This window comes from Balaenoptera physalus (genome assembly GCF_965194825.1).
Source record: "Balaenoptera physalus genome assembly, chromosome: 2".
Taxonomy (NCBI): Eukaryota; Metazoa; Chordata; class Mammalia; order Artiodactyla; family Balaenopteridae; genus Balaenoptera; species Balaenoptera physalus.
The window spans coordinates 116,105,129-116,120,209 of record NC_138883.1 but is presented as its reverse complement, the minus strand read 5'-3'; the positions used below and the strand labels follow the sequence as shown (position 1 = coordinate 116,120,209).

Below are 15,081 nucleotides of genomic sequence, written 5' to 3'. Positions count from 1 at the left end.
TCCAGGAGTGGAATTGCTAGATCATATGGTAGTTCTATTTTTAATTTTTTGAGGATCCTTCATGAAATCTTCCATGTACCAATTTACATTCCCACCAACAGTGCACAAGGGTTCCCTTTTCTCCACATCCTCATCAACACTTACATGCTATCTTTTTGATAATAGCCATTCTGACAGGTGTGAGTTGATATCTCATTGTGGTTTTGATTTGCATTTCCTTGATGATAGTGATGTTGAACATCTTTTCATGTGTCTGTTGGCCATCTGTATCTTGTCTTTGGAAAAATGTCTATTGAGGTGCTCTGCTCATTTTTTAATTAGGTTTTTTGTCATTTTGAAGTTGAGTTGTATGAGTTCTTTGGATATTTTTGGATATTAACCCCTTGTTAGATATATCATTTGCAAATATCTTTTCCTCTTCAGTAGGCTGCCTTTTCATTTTGTTGATAACTTCCTTCACTGTGCAGAAGCTTTTTAGTTTGATGTAGTCCCATTTGTTTATTTTTGCTTTTTTTTCACTTGACTAAGGAGACATATCTAAAAAAATATTGCTAACACCAATGTCAAAGAGCATACTGCCTGTGTTTTCTTCTAGGAGTTTTATGGTTTCAGATCTTACATTTAAGTCTTTAATGCATTTTGTGTTTATTTTTGTATATGGTATGAGAAAGTAACCCAGTTTGATTCTTTTGCATGTAGCTGTTCAGTTGTCCCAACACCATTTGTTGAAGAAGCTGTCTTTTCCCCTTGTATATTTTTGCCTCCTTTGTTGTAGATTAATTAACCATATAAACATGGGTTTATTTCTGGACACTCTGGTTTCTGTTCCAGTGATCTATGTGTCTGTTTTTGTTCCAGTACCATACTGTTTTGATTACTGTAGCTTTGCAGTATATTTTGAAATCAGGGAGTGTGATACCTCTAGTTTTGTTCTTTCTCAAGATTGGTTTGGCTATTTGGAGTCTTCTGTGTTTCCATACACATTTTGGAATTATTTGTTCTGGTTCTGTGAAAAATGGCATTGGTGTTTTGATAGGGATTACATTTAATCTGTAGATTGCCTTGGGTAGTATTTGTGATTTTAACAGTATTAATTCTTCCAATCCATGAGCATGGTATATCTTTCCATTTGTTTGTGTCATCTTCAGTTTCTTTCATTGGTGTCTTTTAGTTTTCCAAGTACAGGTCTTTTATCTCCTTGGTTAGATTTATTCCTAGGTATTTTCTTCTTTTTGATGCAGTTGTAAATGGAATTGTTTTCTTAATTCCTCTTTCTGATAGTTCATTGTTAGTGTATAGAAATGCATCAGATTTCTGTATATTAATTTTGTATCCTGAAACTTTAGTCAATTAATTTATTCTCATATTTTTTTGAGTGGTATCTTTAGGATTTTTTTATATGTATGGTATCATGTCATCTGCAAACAGTGACAGTTTTACTTCCTCCTTTGCAATTTGTATTCCTTTTATTTTTCTTGTCTGATTACTGTGGCTAGGACTTCCAATACTATGTTAAATAAAAGTGATGAGAGTGGGCATATTTGTCTTGTTTCTGATCTTAGAGGAAATGCTTTCAGCTTTTCACCATTGAGTGTGATGTCAGGTTCGTCATATATGGCCTTTATTATGTTGAGGTTTTTTCTCTCTATACCCACTTTGTTGAGAGTTTTTATCATAAATGGATGTTGAATTCTGTCAAAGCTTTTTCTGCATCTGTTGAGATGATCATAATTTTTATTCTTCAGTTTGTTAATGTGGTGTAATCACATTGATTGATTTGTGGGCATTGAACCATCCTTGCATCCCTGGGATAAATCCTGCTTGATCATGGTATGATCCTTATAATGTATTGTTGAATTTGGTTTGCTAGTGTTTTGTTAAGGACTTTTATGTCTGTGTTCATCAGTGACATTGGCCTGTAATTATCTTTTTTTGTGGTGTCTTTGGTTTTGACATCAGGGTGATGCTGACCTCATAGAAAGAGTTCAGAAGCATTTCTTCCTCTTCAGTTTTTGGGAATAGTTTGAGAAGGATAGGTGTCCTGCCTACTTTAAATCATCCCTAGATTACTTACCATACCTATTTCAATGTAAATACTATGTAAATAGTTGTTAGTGCATGGTGGCAAATTCAAGTTTTGTTTTTTGGAATTTTAGGGAAATTTTTTTCAAATATTTTCATTCTGCAGTTGGTTGAATCCAAGAATGCAGAACCTGCAGATATGGAGGGATGTCTTACAGCTCAGGCAACCTAGCTTTGCAGAGCTGTTTACTGCCCTGTATCCTGCAGGCACAAAAGCATTCCACCTCTTCACCTTCACATTGCCAAAACATCCAAGAAGAAGTTTAATTCAGCTGAAAGGGCAATTATGGAAGAGCCCAAGAGGAGATGAAGAAGGTTATCAGATACACCTTTTCTACAAAAATTGAAGCCAATACATAACAGGAGGCAGAAAAGGATAAATCTTTAGGGAAAAAAAATAGGAACAAAAGGGGAAAGGGGAGCAAAAGTAAAACAGACTGAAGTAGCTAACAAAGAAACTAAAAACACCTTAAGATAACAGAGAAACTGAAGCCAAGTGTGATTAAGTTAATATAATTTACCAAGTCAGTGGGCCCTGTATTGTACTTCTTGTACAATCCAGTAGAATTTTTTTAATCAGTTTTTTAAATGTGACTTTTTTAGAGCTCTAAAAACATGTGTTTTGGTTTTTTCTTTTCCTCCTAGTATATATATTGAGATTATATACATTGAGATATAGTTGACATATAACATTGTGTAAATTTAAGGTGTACAATGTGATGATTTTATATATATATATATATATATATATATATATATATATATATATGTATAATGAAATGATTACCACAGTAAGGTTAGTTAACACATCCATTACTTCATCTAGTTACTTATTTCTCTTTTTTTTTTTGGTGGTAACAACATTTAAGATCTACTCTCTTAGCAACTTTTAAGCATATAATACAGTATTGTTAACTACAGTCAGTATGCTGTACATTACATCCCCAGAATTTATTCATCTTGTAACTGGAAATTTGTACCGTTTGACCACTATCACCCATTTCCCCCACACCCCAGCCCCTGGCAACCACCGATCTACTCTCTGTTTCTATGAGTTCAGTTACAAATATGTTTTTTAAGAAGAAGGGAATTCCACCTTCTCCCATTTTGAAAGGGTGAAATCAGTGCTAGTTTATTTTTCTTTACAAAGTGAAAATAGTTAACTCCTCATAGTGATGTCTTAAATTGCTCCTTGATTGGCTCTCTGTCGTAACTGTGTTATCTGTGATGTCTTTGGTAGTGGTAATCCAGCTTTTCCTAGTAACTTTGTTAAGGAGAGGTTGGAAATTTGAATATTGTGTATGATATTAAATCGTGGATAAGTGGGACTTTAGACCTAACACTCATCGACATTTGAAAATAATTGTAGTTGAAATCTCGATTTTAGGAATAATTTGTCTCGAGTTTAAGCTGGAAAGTCACTGGCATAACTGTTCAGAAAAGGATTACAATATGGCTTTATAGGTTTTTCAGTACTTATATTAACAATTGGGTACACATTGTTCATAAACTATGTGATCAATCAAAACCAATAAAATCCCTATTATGATAGAAAAATATACTGTGATCTTGGAGTAGGGGAGGTTTTTCTATTATATAAAACCATTAAAAGAAAAGTTGATAGGTTCATTGGCATAGTTATCAAGTATTAATGCATGACAAATATGACCATAAGCAAGGCAAAAGGGAAATGATACACGGTAAGAAAATATTTACAACTCATATCACAAAGTCTGATTTTCCCTAGTTAATGAGGAGAAGCCCCTACAAATAAATAGGAGAAAGACCTAGTGGAAAATGAACAAAGGATACTACAAACCACTTCTCAAAGTGTTAACTGCTAACTCTTTCCAGGAAGTCCACAAGGTGAAATATTTTTATCATAATGTGAAGAAAATATTTGCCTTTTTCACTCTGTTGACTTTTGCAGTGATGGTAGAAAAACAATTATGGATAAAACCACTGAAAGAGAATATATAGTGAATGTTGCTATAAAAAAAGAAATCCCATTTAAAAAAACTAAATTATGCTTACTATGGAAAAGTATGGAGAATAAAGGATATTATTCCACTCAGGAAATACCTTGATATATTTGCAGATTTTAAAAGAACCGATGATATACCAATTTATGTCCAGTTTTTAACACAGTATTAACATTTTCCCATGTTTCTAAAAGCTCTATGTAATTAACTTTAAAATTTACTTTCTCTGACCTTGTAAGAGAACTCTGGGCTGTAGGGGTTCCAGCTTTTCCTTAACCTTTGTTTAATGCTATCTTAAGAGAGATCAGACCTGTGGAGTTTGATTTTCTTCAGCTCTGTTAAGTAATTCTTAGCTAACCCGTAGTGAAGTACTTTAGGTGGCCAGGTGATGGTATGAATGCCGAACAAAGGCAGCTCTTCTATTGAATACTGGGAAGTGAATACTAGGAGTAAGCTCAGATTTTTCCAGCTCCCTGAGGCTTTTATATCACATTAAGTTTTAGTTGTTCATTTGGCTTCATTAAAATAGTCAAAATGATATGTAATGAGAAGCTGTCTTGGAATTTATAATGTAATTCTGACCAGTCATAATGGACTTCAACACTGTGTTGATACCAACTCCAAACCCTGTTCTCTGCATCCATTCCACAATGCTATCTTTTCCGTAGTCATCCTCTATTAAATTTGCAGACTGACAGTTTGTTTTGAGGGCCTTTTTCTTAACATATTCTTTACTTCTTGCTCTCAGAACTAAAAGTGGAATAGCAGTCTTGTCACCCTCTTACTATTCATCCTGTTGCATGTTTTAGAGGGCATGAGCTTGGAAGAGTCAGTCTGAATGCCCTTAGAACTACCTTCTACTTTCACCTTACCATTTGGGCTAGCTCAGCAGTTTCGGTTTCTGAGACAGCATGTCTTCCTTTCTTCTTCCCAAAATCAACTCAGAAATCTGTCAGTTTATTGTCCCATTCTATTCAAAAGATAGTAGTATATTTGCATAAATAGTTAACTTTGAAGAGGAGCTCTTACTTGTTGAGAAATACAACACATTAAAAAAAAAGCACAGAAACATACATCTGCATCTTAATGAATTATGAAGTAAACATCCACATACCAACCTCAGGTCAAGAAACAGAACATTGCCAGCACCCCCAGAAGCTCTTGTCTTTCTCTTTCCAATTGCAATCCTTTCTCTCCCCCAAAGGTAAGCAATAACTTGAGTTTTATGTTAATCACTTACTCTGTTTTCTTTCTTGGTTTCCCACTAAAGTATGTATCCCTGAGCACTATAGTTTTGTCTGTTTTTGAGCTTTATATAAATGGAATCATATAATAGGTATTATTTTATATCTGACTTATTTCACTCAACCTTATGTGTGTAAGGCTTATCCATATTATTGTGTTTCATTGTAGCTCATATATGTTACTATATAGTATTCCAGTGTATATGTATACCACAGTTTATGCATTCTAGTATTGATGGACATTTGGCTTGTGTTTGGGGAGTTATGAATAATGCTTCTATGAACATTCTGATACATGTAGTTTGGATGGACACATGGATGTATTTTTGTGGGGGTTATATAGGAGTGGAATTACTGAGTCACAGGATATATATATCTTCAACCTGAGTACATAATGCCAAACTTTTTTTCCAAAATGGTTGTACTTTACTAGCAGTGTATGAGAGTTCCCAATTGCTCCACTTCCTCCCCAGCACTTATATTGCCAGATTCCTTAATTTTAACCATTTTAGTGGATGTATCATTGGGGTCTTATTTTAAATTTCTGTGTTGTGACTCTAATGTGCTTAAGCACCTTTTCGTAAGTATGTTGGCAGTTTGGATATGCTCTTTTGTGAAGGACCTGTTCAGAACTCTTGCCCATTTTTCTAATTGGGTTGTCTGTCTTTCTCTCATCTGTAGGAGTTCTTTATGAATTCTGGATACATACCCTTTATTGGTTACTTCTGTTGCAGCTTTCTTCTTCCAGTCTTAAAGGTGTCTTTTGATGAACAGGATGTTCTTAATTGTAATGTAGGCTAACTTACCAGTCTTTTCCTTTAGACTAGTACTTTTAGGGTCATGTTTAAGAAGTTTTTTACTACCTGAAGTTATGAAGATAATCTTTATTACCTTCTAAAAGCTTTATTGTTTTGCCTTTCATATTTAGATATATAATCCACCTGGAAACAATTTTTGTATGTGGTATAGTGTAGGGAGTGGTCTTTATGTTTCCACATGGATATCCAGTTTTTCCAGCACTGTTTATTTAAAAAAGCATCCTTTCCATACTGCTCTGAAGTTCCCCTTTTGTGATAAATCAAGAGTCTATATATGTGTGGCTCTCTTTCTAGGCTCTCTATTTTGACTATCTTTGTACCAGCACCACTGTTTTAATTACTATAGCTTTCTAAAAATATCTGCTAGAACAAGTCATCCTACCTCCTTCTTCAATAGTGTTTTGACTATTCTTGGCTCTGTATACAGTATTGCCATATAAATTATAGAATCAGCTTCACAAAAATTGTCTTGGGATTTTTATTGAGATTGCATTGAATTTAGAGATCACTTTAGGGAGAATTGATATTTTACAATATTGATTGTTCCCATCCGTGAACATGATATATCTCTCCATTCATGTAGATCATTAATTCCTCTCAAAATTGTTTTATAGTTTTGTATATAGATATCTTACACATCTTTTGAATTATTTGAATTGTTACTAGGATTTTAATAATTTTAATACAATTATAAATGTTATTTTAAAATTTTTGTATTCTGTTTGTTGCTTGTTAAATAAAAATACAATTGATTTTGGTATTTTTCCACTTATTCTAACAATTTTTCTGTGCATTCCTTTGGATTTCCTACCTCTACAGTCATATTGTTCATGAATAATGATAGTTTCATTTGTTCTTTCATCACCCTTCTGCCTTTTATTTCTTTTTCTTACGCTAGCTAGAACCTTCAATGCTATGTTGAAAGGAAGTGGTGATAGGGATCGTTCTTGGCACGTTCCCAGTCTCAAAGGGAAAGCTTTCAGCCTTTTACCACTAAGTATGATGTTTGCTATAGAATTTTTATAGATGCTTGATGAGATTAAATATGGTCCCTTCTCTTCCTGGTTTTCTAAGAGTTGTAATTGTGATTTAATATTGAATTTTATGAAATGCCTTTACTGCATGTATTGAGGTGTGCATGAGACTTTTAAATTTTATTGTTATGATATTTTACGAGTGAATTTCTGAATGTTAAATCATTATACTAGTGCAATAAATCCAACTTAGTCATGATGTAATATTCTCCTTATATATTGCTTGATTTGATTTATAGTATGTTGTTTAGAATTTTTACACCCCAGTTTATGACTAAAATTGTCCTATAATAGACTTTCCTTTTAATGTCCTTATGTTTTGGTATCAAGCTTATGCTGACCTCTAAGAATGAGTTGGAGAGTAGCCCTTATTTTTAATTCTGTGGAAGAATTTGTGCGTTATTTCATCTTGTTTACTAGTGAAATCATGTAGGCTTCCAGTTTTCTCTCTGTAAAGGTTTTATTTATAGATGCAGTTTATAAGATTAATCACATTTTTTATTTTTTGACAGTATTAATTACTTGGATTTTTGTAGAAATTTCTCCACTTTGTATAAAATTTCAGATTTATTGACATAAAGTTGTTCATAGTAGCCTCTTATCCTTTTCATGTCTACTAGATTTTTAGTGATGTCCCCTTTTCAAATTCCCGCCTTTGGTTATTTGTAAATTCTTTTTCTCTTACCAATTTTGCCAGAGTTTAAAATCTTTTATTAGTCTTTTCAAAGAGCTACATTTTGGCTTTGGTCCTCTTTTTTCTAATGTTTATTTACTGTTTATTTTCTTTTTTCTCCTTGGGTTTATTTTGTTGTTCTTTATCTAGTTTCCTGAAATAGATACTTATCTCTTTAATTTTTAACCTTTCTTTTTTTCTAATATATGCATATAAGGCTATAACTTTAATATAGGCAGAGTTAAACTATATCCCATAGATTTTGATATTACTGTTTAGTTCAAAGAATTTTAAAATTTTCATTGTGATTTCTTCTTTGGCTGGGCTATGGGTGTTTTAGAGGTCTTCTTTCTTTTTTTTTTTTATTTTATTCAAGTATATTTGATTTACAGTGTGTTAATTTCTGCTGTACAGCAAAGTGACTCACTTATACATATATATACATTCTTTTCATATTCTTTTCCATTATGGTTTATCACAGGATATTGAATATAGTTCCCTGTGCTATACAGTACAGTAGGACCTTGTTGTTTATCCATTCTATATATAATATTGATAGTTAGCATCTGCTAATCCAAAACTCCCAATCCATCTCTCCCTTACCTCCCTCCACCTTGGCAACCACAAGTCTGTTCTCTATTTGTCTGTGAGTCTGTTCCTGTTTCATAGATAAGTTCATTTGTGTCATATTTTAGATTCCACATATAAGTGATATCATATGGTATTTGTCTTTCTCTTTCTGACTTACTTCACTTAGTATGATAATCTCTAGGTCCATCCATGTTGCTGCAAATGTCATTATTTCATATATGTACCATATCTTCTTTATTCATAGAAGTCTATTTCTTAAATTCTGCATACATAGGGATTTTTAGTTTTCTCTTTGTAACTGCACTATCAGAAAACTTATTTTAAATTAATTTAAAGGTCAGATAAACTATTTGAACCCTTGGAAATGTATTGTCTTGCTGTATGTGCTTTAAAATAATGAGTATTCTATAGTTAGATCGTGAATTCTATGTATGTCTATTATATCACTTATGTTTATTAAGTTGTTCAGTTCTATGACTTTACTGATTGGTGTGTACACACTTGTTTTCTCTGTGCTGACATGGTAAGTCTTTTATGCCAATCTTTTTACTTTCAGCCTTTCTGAATTCTGAATGTTTTATATGCATGCTTTGTAAACTTAATATAGTTGGGTTTTCTTTTTTTAATACAGTCTGATAATCTTCAGATTTTAACTAGAGCATTTAATCTACTTAATTTAATGTAATCACTGATATATTTGGATTTAAATCTACTATTTTATTTTGTGCTTTTAATTTTTCTTACCTGACATATGTTTCTTTTCTTTCTTGCTTTTTTTGGTTCATTCTTGCCTTTTTCTTTTGGCTACTTTCTATTATTCCATTTTTTTCCTTTGTTAGTTTTGAAGTTTTATACTTTTTTACTCTTCTTTTAGTAGTTAACCTAAAGATTACAACATAAATTTGTGGTTTATCAAAGTCTGTTAATTGGTACTTTTATTTTTTTTCCCAGATAATGCAAGGACTTTAATATGCTTTAGCTATTATATGATGTAGCTGATGTTGTTGTTATGTTTTTAATTACCTGTGTATTTTAAATTCAACACATAATTCTTATGTTTTATGCAAATTCTTTTAGACTTACATATTTACCGTTTTCATTGCTCTTCATTTCTTCCTCCCTGACTTTTCTTCTTGGGTCATTTTCTGTCTGCCCTTCCTTTAGTGCAGATCTGCTGGTGACAGATTTCCTGTCTTAGTATGTCTGAAAATGTCTTTATTTCAACTTCATTCTTGAAGTTTGTTTTTGTGATGTATAGAATTCTAGATTGGCAGTTACTTTTTCCTTTCATCTCTTGAAAATACCATTTATTGTTTTCTGATATACATTGTTTCTGTTGAAAAGTAAGCTTTGAATCAAATAGTTGCTTCTTTGTTGCAGGTACTTTTTTTTTTTTTGACTGCTTTTAAGATTTTCTCTTGCCTTTAATTTTTAGCAGCTGTCTCTAGGTATGGATTTCTTTTTATTTATCTTTCCTAGAGGTCAAAGGCTTTCTTTAGTCAGTAGGTTGACATCTTTAATTAGTTTTGAAAAATGTTCTGCCATTATCTTTTTGTTATTTCTTCTACAGGATCTCTCTTCTCTCCTGGTAATCTTTTTATATATGGTAGATCTTTTTATTGTGTTCTCCTATCAACTTTTCTGAATTTTTCTAGAAAATTTTTTGTTTTGTTTTGTTTTCTCTGCTTGATTCTTTGTATTTTCTTCTGACCTAACTTCTGGTCCACTAATTCAACTGTGTCTTTCTATCTCTTTCAGCATGGTTATTTTAAGTCTGTTCTGAGAGCAACAATATCTGGTGTCATTGAAGGTTTCTGTTGTTTTTACTGGTTTTCATTTACATTGTCTTGTCTCCTTTTGTGCTTGGTTGCCTTTTATTGTGTGTGAGACATATTATTTTTAAAAATTATTTTTAAAATATTTTGAAACCTGAGATGATGTTACTTTCCTCCAGATAGTGTTTTCATTTCTTCTGCCAGGTCCTAGGGCACTAGCAAACTGGGGTTACTTTAACCCAATTTTAGGGATTACAGTTTTCTGAACCATTCAAATGACTTGAAGCTAGGCTGCAGTATCTTCAAGGACCGTAATAATTTCAATTTACACTTATATCTAGGATGCAAACCTTAGGGGTCCCAGCATCAGGCATGGATGGGGATGGAGCCCACACTCAAACCAGACTGCAGCCCACACCCTTGCCTGGGTCTGGACTATTATTCTTTACCCCAGGGGTTGGCAAACTTTTTCTGTAAAGGACCAGAGAGTAAATACTTGAGGCGTTGTGGACCATACAATCTCTTGCAACCATCAGTGCTACCATTATTCGGCAGAAGAGCCATAGACAGTGCGTGAATTAATGAGCATGAAGGCATTTCAGTAAAACTTTATTTACAAAATCAGGCACAAGGACAGATTTGGCTCAGGGGCCATAATTTGCTGACTCCTGCTGTAGTCTGTCAAAAGCTCTGCTCAGACTCTCATCCACCTCTTCTTAAATTTAAATTAGCCCTGAATGCTGGGCTAGCCTCTCCTTGGTCTACCTTGTTAGCTCTCTGGTGCCTTCAAGAATATGTTGGGTTTTTTACGTTTGGTCCAGTTGTTCTCAGCAGGAGGTTTAATTTTAAATACCTAGTCTGCCATTATCAGAAGCAAAAGTTCTGTGCAAGGTAACCAATTAAAACAATGAGTTTTTTTCCCCCTCTGATCTCAAGAAAGAAGTTTCTTGAGTTGTTCTTAGAGAATATCTCTCACTAACACCCTGTAATATATAAATGACTTTTTTTAAAAAATAAAACTGAGTTTTAGGACCTGTTTCTATAGTCTTCCTAGAGAGATCGTATATTCCAGGGTTAAGGTTATAGAGCAGTGTTGTCCATCAGAACTTTCTTCGATGATGGAAATGTTCTACATCTGCCCTGTTCAATATGGTAGTCACTAGCCACCTGTGGCTGTTGAGCTTTTGAAATCTGGCTAGTGTGAATGCAGAACTAAATTTTTACTTCTATGTAAGTTTTTAAAAAATTTTATTGGAGTATAGTTGATTTACCATGTTGTGCTAGTTTCAGGTGTACAGCAAAGTAAATCAGTTATACATATACATATATCCACTTTTTTAGATTCTTTTCCCATGCAGGCCATTACAGAGTATTGAGTAGAGTTCCCTGTGCTATACAGGAGGTCCTTATTAGTTATCTATTTTATATATAGTAGTGTGTACATGTCAATCCTAATCTCCCAATTTATCCCTCCCCCCTACTCCCCATTTTATTTTAATTAATTAATTTAAATAGCCATGTGTGGATATTTAGTTTGGAGGGGATGCAGCGTAGATTCAAAGAAGAATCTTGTCTCGGTACACAGTGTGTTCTTACACTACCACCCACCAACGTACCCATTTTCCAGTGCTCTTGCAAGAAAATGTTTAACCTAAATGTGTTCGATGGATGATATCTCACTAAATATCTTAGGTCTCACAGAATGTTTCTGCTTATTCTTACCATTCACCAGGTGTGATGGAAGTAGTACACTTGTTATCCTAACTGGGCCAAGTAAAACTGATCAGTCACTCAATTTACCTTTTAACATATATTTTTCTTTGCAGGGGAAGGGGCGTCTTCGTCGAGGGAACTATCCATGCCCATCCTCTCCTGTTGTAGTTCGGTTGCCCTCCATGTCTGATGTCCCAGAAGAGACCTTGACTAGTGAGGCAGCGCTGGAGGCTGACATCACAGAACAGCAGCAAGCAGCTATGCAGCAGGAGGAGAGAGTCCTGACTGAGCAGATTGAGAACCTGCAGAAAGAAAAGTGAGTTTCCAGGGGGAAAGGGAGCAACTAGTTGTCTGTTTTCATTTCCTTCCTTCTGTCCTTTTTTTATTCTTCCTTATTGTAAGTCAAGCACTAGGTTAGGTGATACAGGGGATGTGGAGATGACAGAGACATGTTGCCTGTACTCAGGTAGCAGTGTGAAAGTTGTCCCCTCAAGGAAGGATGCTCTGTGAGCTGGGAGCCCAAACTGAAGCTGCTACAGTGATGATTCTGGAGATGCTGACAGGGACAGGGTGTGTCAGTCTTAGGCAAGATCCCTAACAGGTCACCAGCCTTGGTAAACAGATTTGCCTTAAAAAGGAGGAATAAGGATTCCCAGGCTAAGATTATTCAGAACTCCATAAAGGAAGGTTATTATCTGAAGATCAGTATAGCCATGGGGCCAGCAACTGGCTGGTCAGGGTAAGGCAGCAACTCCAGTGGGTGCTGGGACACTGGGTAAGGAAATTGGTTGCAATTTAGGCGACAAATAAGCTGCTCTGGGACCTCTACCATCACTGGAGCAGGAGTGGGTAACACTACATCTTGGGGATAATGTGAACATCCCATGGTTCTCCCTGAAGGTACTGTGTAGTGGTTTTGGTTGACAATGATGACTCCTATGTTTTAAGGGGATTTTTGTTCCTGAGTTCCCAGGATCCCAGAATCCTAGGTCTGAGAGCTTGATTCATGAGAGGTTATGAGTCTGTTAAAGTACTTTTTGCCTGTCAGGATTGAATCTCGAATTTGGGCAAGCTAAAAAAGGCAGCTAGGGCTCAGGTGTGCTGAACATGGTAAGGCAAAAGTGGTCTACTTTGACCAGGAGCTAGCTATTTGATATAAAAATGATCTGAAAAGAGGACCTAATTCAGCTTTGATGAAAATGGCATTGGAAGTATTGAAGGGTGAATAGGAATTTGCTAGGAAGGTGAAAAGTCTTTCCAGAGAAAGGAAAACGTATGAGCCTAGTCTTAGAGGTGTGAATGCACACTGCTTATGGCAGGTGTAAATGCAGCAATGAGTTGCTGGTGAGACTGTCCTTGAAAAGATTGTCCATGAATCTCAAGCTAGATGTTGGAGGTATTAAAGGATGAATAATTTAAAGCTAGGTAGAGTGGAAGAGAAGCTACGAGGGCTCTGAAAGGGAGGAGACTTGATGGAAAACGGAGTTACAGTTGGAAGGATAAGGAGATTGTGGACAGAGTGGAGAATTGGATTGACAAACTCTAGGATCTGCCCATTGGAGAAAATAGCCTATATAAAGTGGAGGAGAGGTTGTTAGGAGTTGCAGACGTAAAGGAACTTTGGTTTTAGGGTATTAATGTGAGCTTTCACAAAGATGTGGATTGAAATAGATCAGGGTGGTGTCAGGCAGTAGTGAGAAAGCGAGATTAGGAGCCAAGTACCAAAGACTTCAGGGAATGAGGGGGCATGACTGAGAGGTAAGTGGGTGATTGATGAGGAGGAGTAGAGAATACTCTTAAGTGGAGATGGCAAAGGCTTCAAAGGACAGAAAAGGTCAATCAGTGTTTTACTTCATCTAGGAGATCTAGAGGTCTCTCCTTGGTCAAGGTAGAGGATATAGTCTGTAACCAGTGAATAAAATTTTGTAGAAAATAGTTTAAGCGCTGGAAGGAATCCTAGAGACTATCTAAGACTATCTAGTTTAATCTCTTTGTTTTGTGGATGAGAAAGTTGAGGTCCAGAGAGAGGAAAGTACTTTCCTGATATATTATGAATGAGTTTAGAGTGAGTTTAGAATCATCTCCTGATTACCAACCCAGAGTTCATTTTACCAGAAGGTCTCGTAGCTTCAGCATCTTTCTCTACCTCACGCTTAGCCCTGTTATAGGTCCCAGCCTTTGCTGTCTTTAGCCTTCACTGTGACTGTGCTTTCAGGTCCTTATCAACACCCTGGAAGGCAACAGTAAGAAACATGACTGTTTTTGCTACCTCAATTCCTGATTTTCATGGAAGGTCTTTTTTCCTGTTGTCTTCCTTCCGTTTCTTATCAAATGATAATGCGTTTCTTGATGGTATCTTACAGGGAAGAGCTAACTTTTGAGATGCTTGTACTGGAACCCCGTGCCTCTGATGATGAAACCCTTGAGTCTGAGGCCTCCATAGGGACTGCGGATAGCTCTGAAAATTTGAATATCGAGTCTGAAGGTGCCATCGCTGAGAAATCAGGTAAATGAACATGTTAGACCAAAGACTCCAGATTTGTTTTGCAAAGAAGGAATAAGGATTCCCAAGTGAAGACAAAGTCCCTTTCAAGAAGGCCTTGAGTTTACATGAAAAGGTGACAAAATCCTAAAGAGTTGAAATATACCGATTTTGTGAAACTTCTATATAAATTGTTCATCGGACCAAGCCTTCAATGTAAGGCATTACTTTTGCAATTTAATGTTTTCTCTATATTTACCACAGAGAAAAGGCAACAGTCACAGCTTCTGTGTCTTACTGACCCATGATCCATTTTCTAAGGGTGGGTAGCAGGAGCTGAGCCCTGCTGTGAGATGGGACTGTAGCAAACAAGGTCTTTAACTGCCTGGCGTGTTTCAGCGAGATGTGGAATTGCCTACATATCCTGGCAGTTTTTTAAATGATAGGGACGGTTGTAGACCTCTTCTGATGCCATAGTCCAGCTGCAGACTTCCTTGGGGTTGATTCTGAAACGATATGGGTGGTGTAGAAATGTGTGGTGAGCTCTTCTCGAGTCGTGTCTGTTCACAAAGTAGGCCAACCTGGGCCCTCCAGATCTTAGCCGCCCACTTTCCATGTGAACAGCGACACCTCTTCATCACATGGTGATTTGTCCCAGAGGGAACTGTCATTTACAGCTTTGGTCTC

The 15,081-nt window shown here is 35.5% G+C and overlaps 1 protein-coding gene across 13 annotated transcripts in view; it reads left to right on the top strand.

Moving 5' to 3' along the window:
• The window catches only part of MYO9A (myosin IXA), a 285,101-nt gene that overhangs the window by 265,085 nt on the left and 4,935 nt on the right, over positions 1-15,081 (top strand). For all 13 annotated transcript variants that reach the window (XM_082443570.1, XM_082443569.1, XM_082443573.1 and 10 more), the window contains 2 exons: positions 12,026-12,228; positions 14,276-14,418. In XM_082443570.1, coding sequence (XP_082299696.1) covers positions 12,026-12,228; positions 14,276-14,418 — 346 coding nt within the window. The remainder of the gene's footprint in view (positions 1-12,025; positions 12,229-14,275; positions 14,419-15,081) is intronic.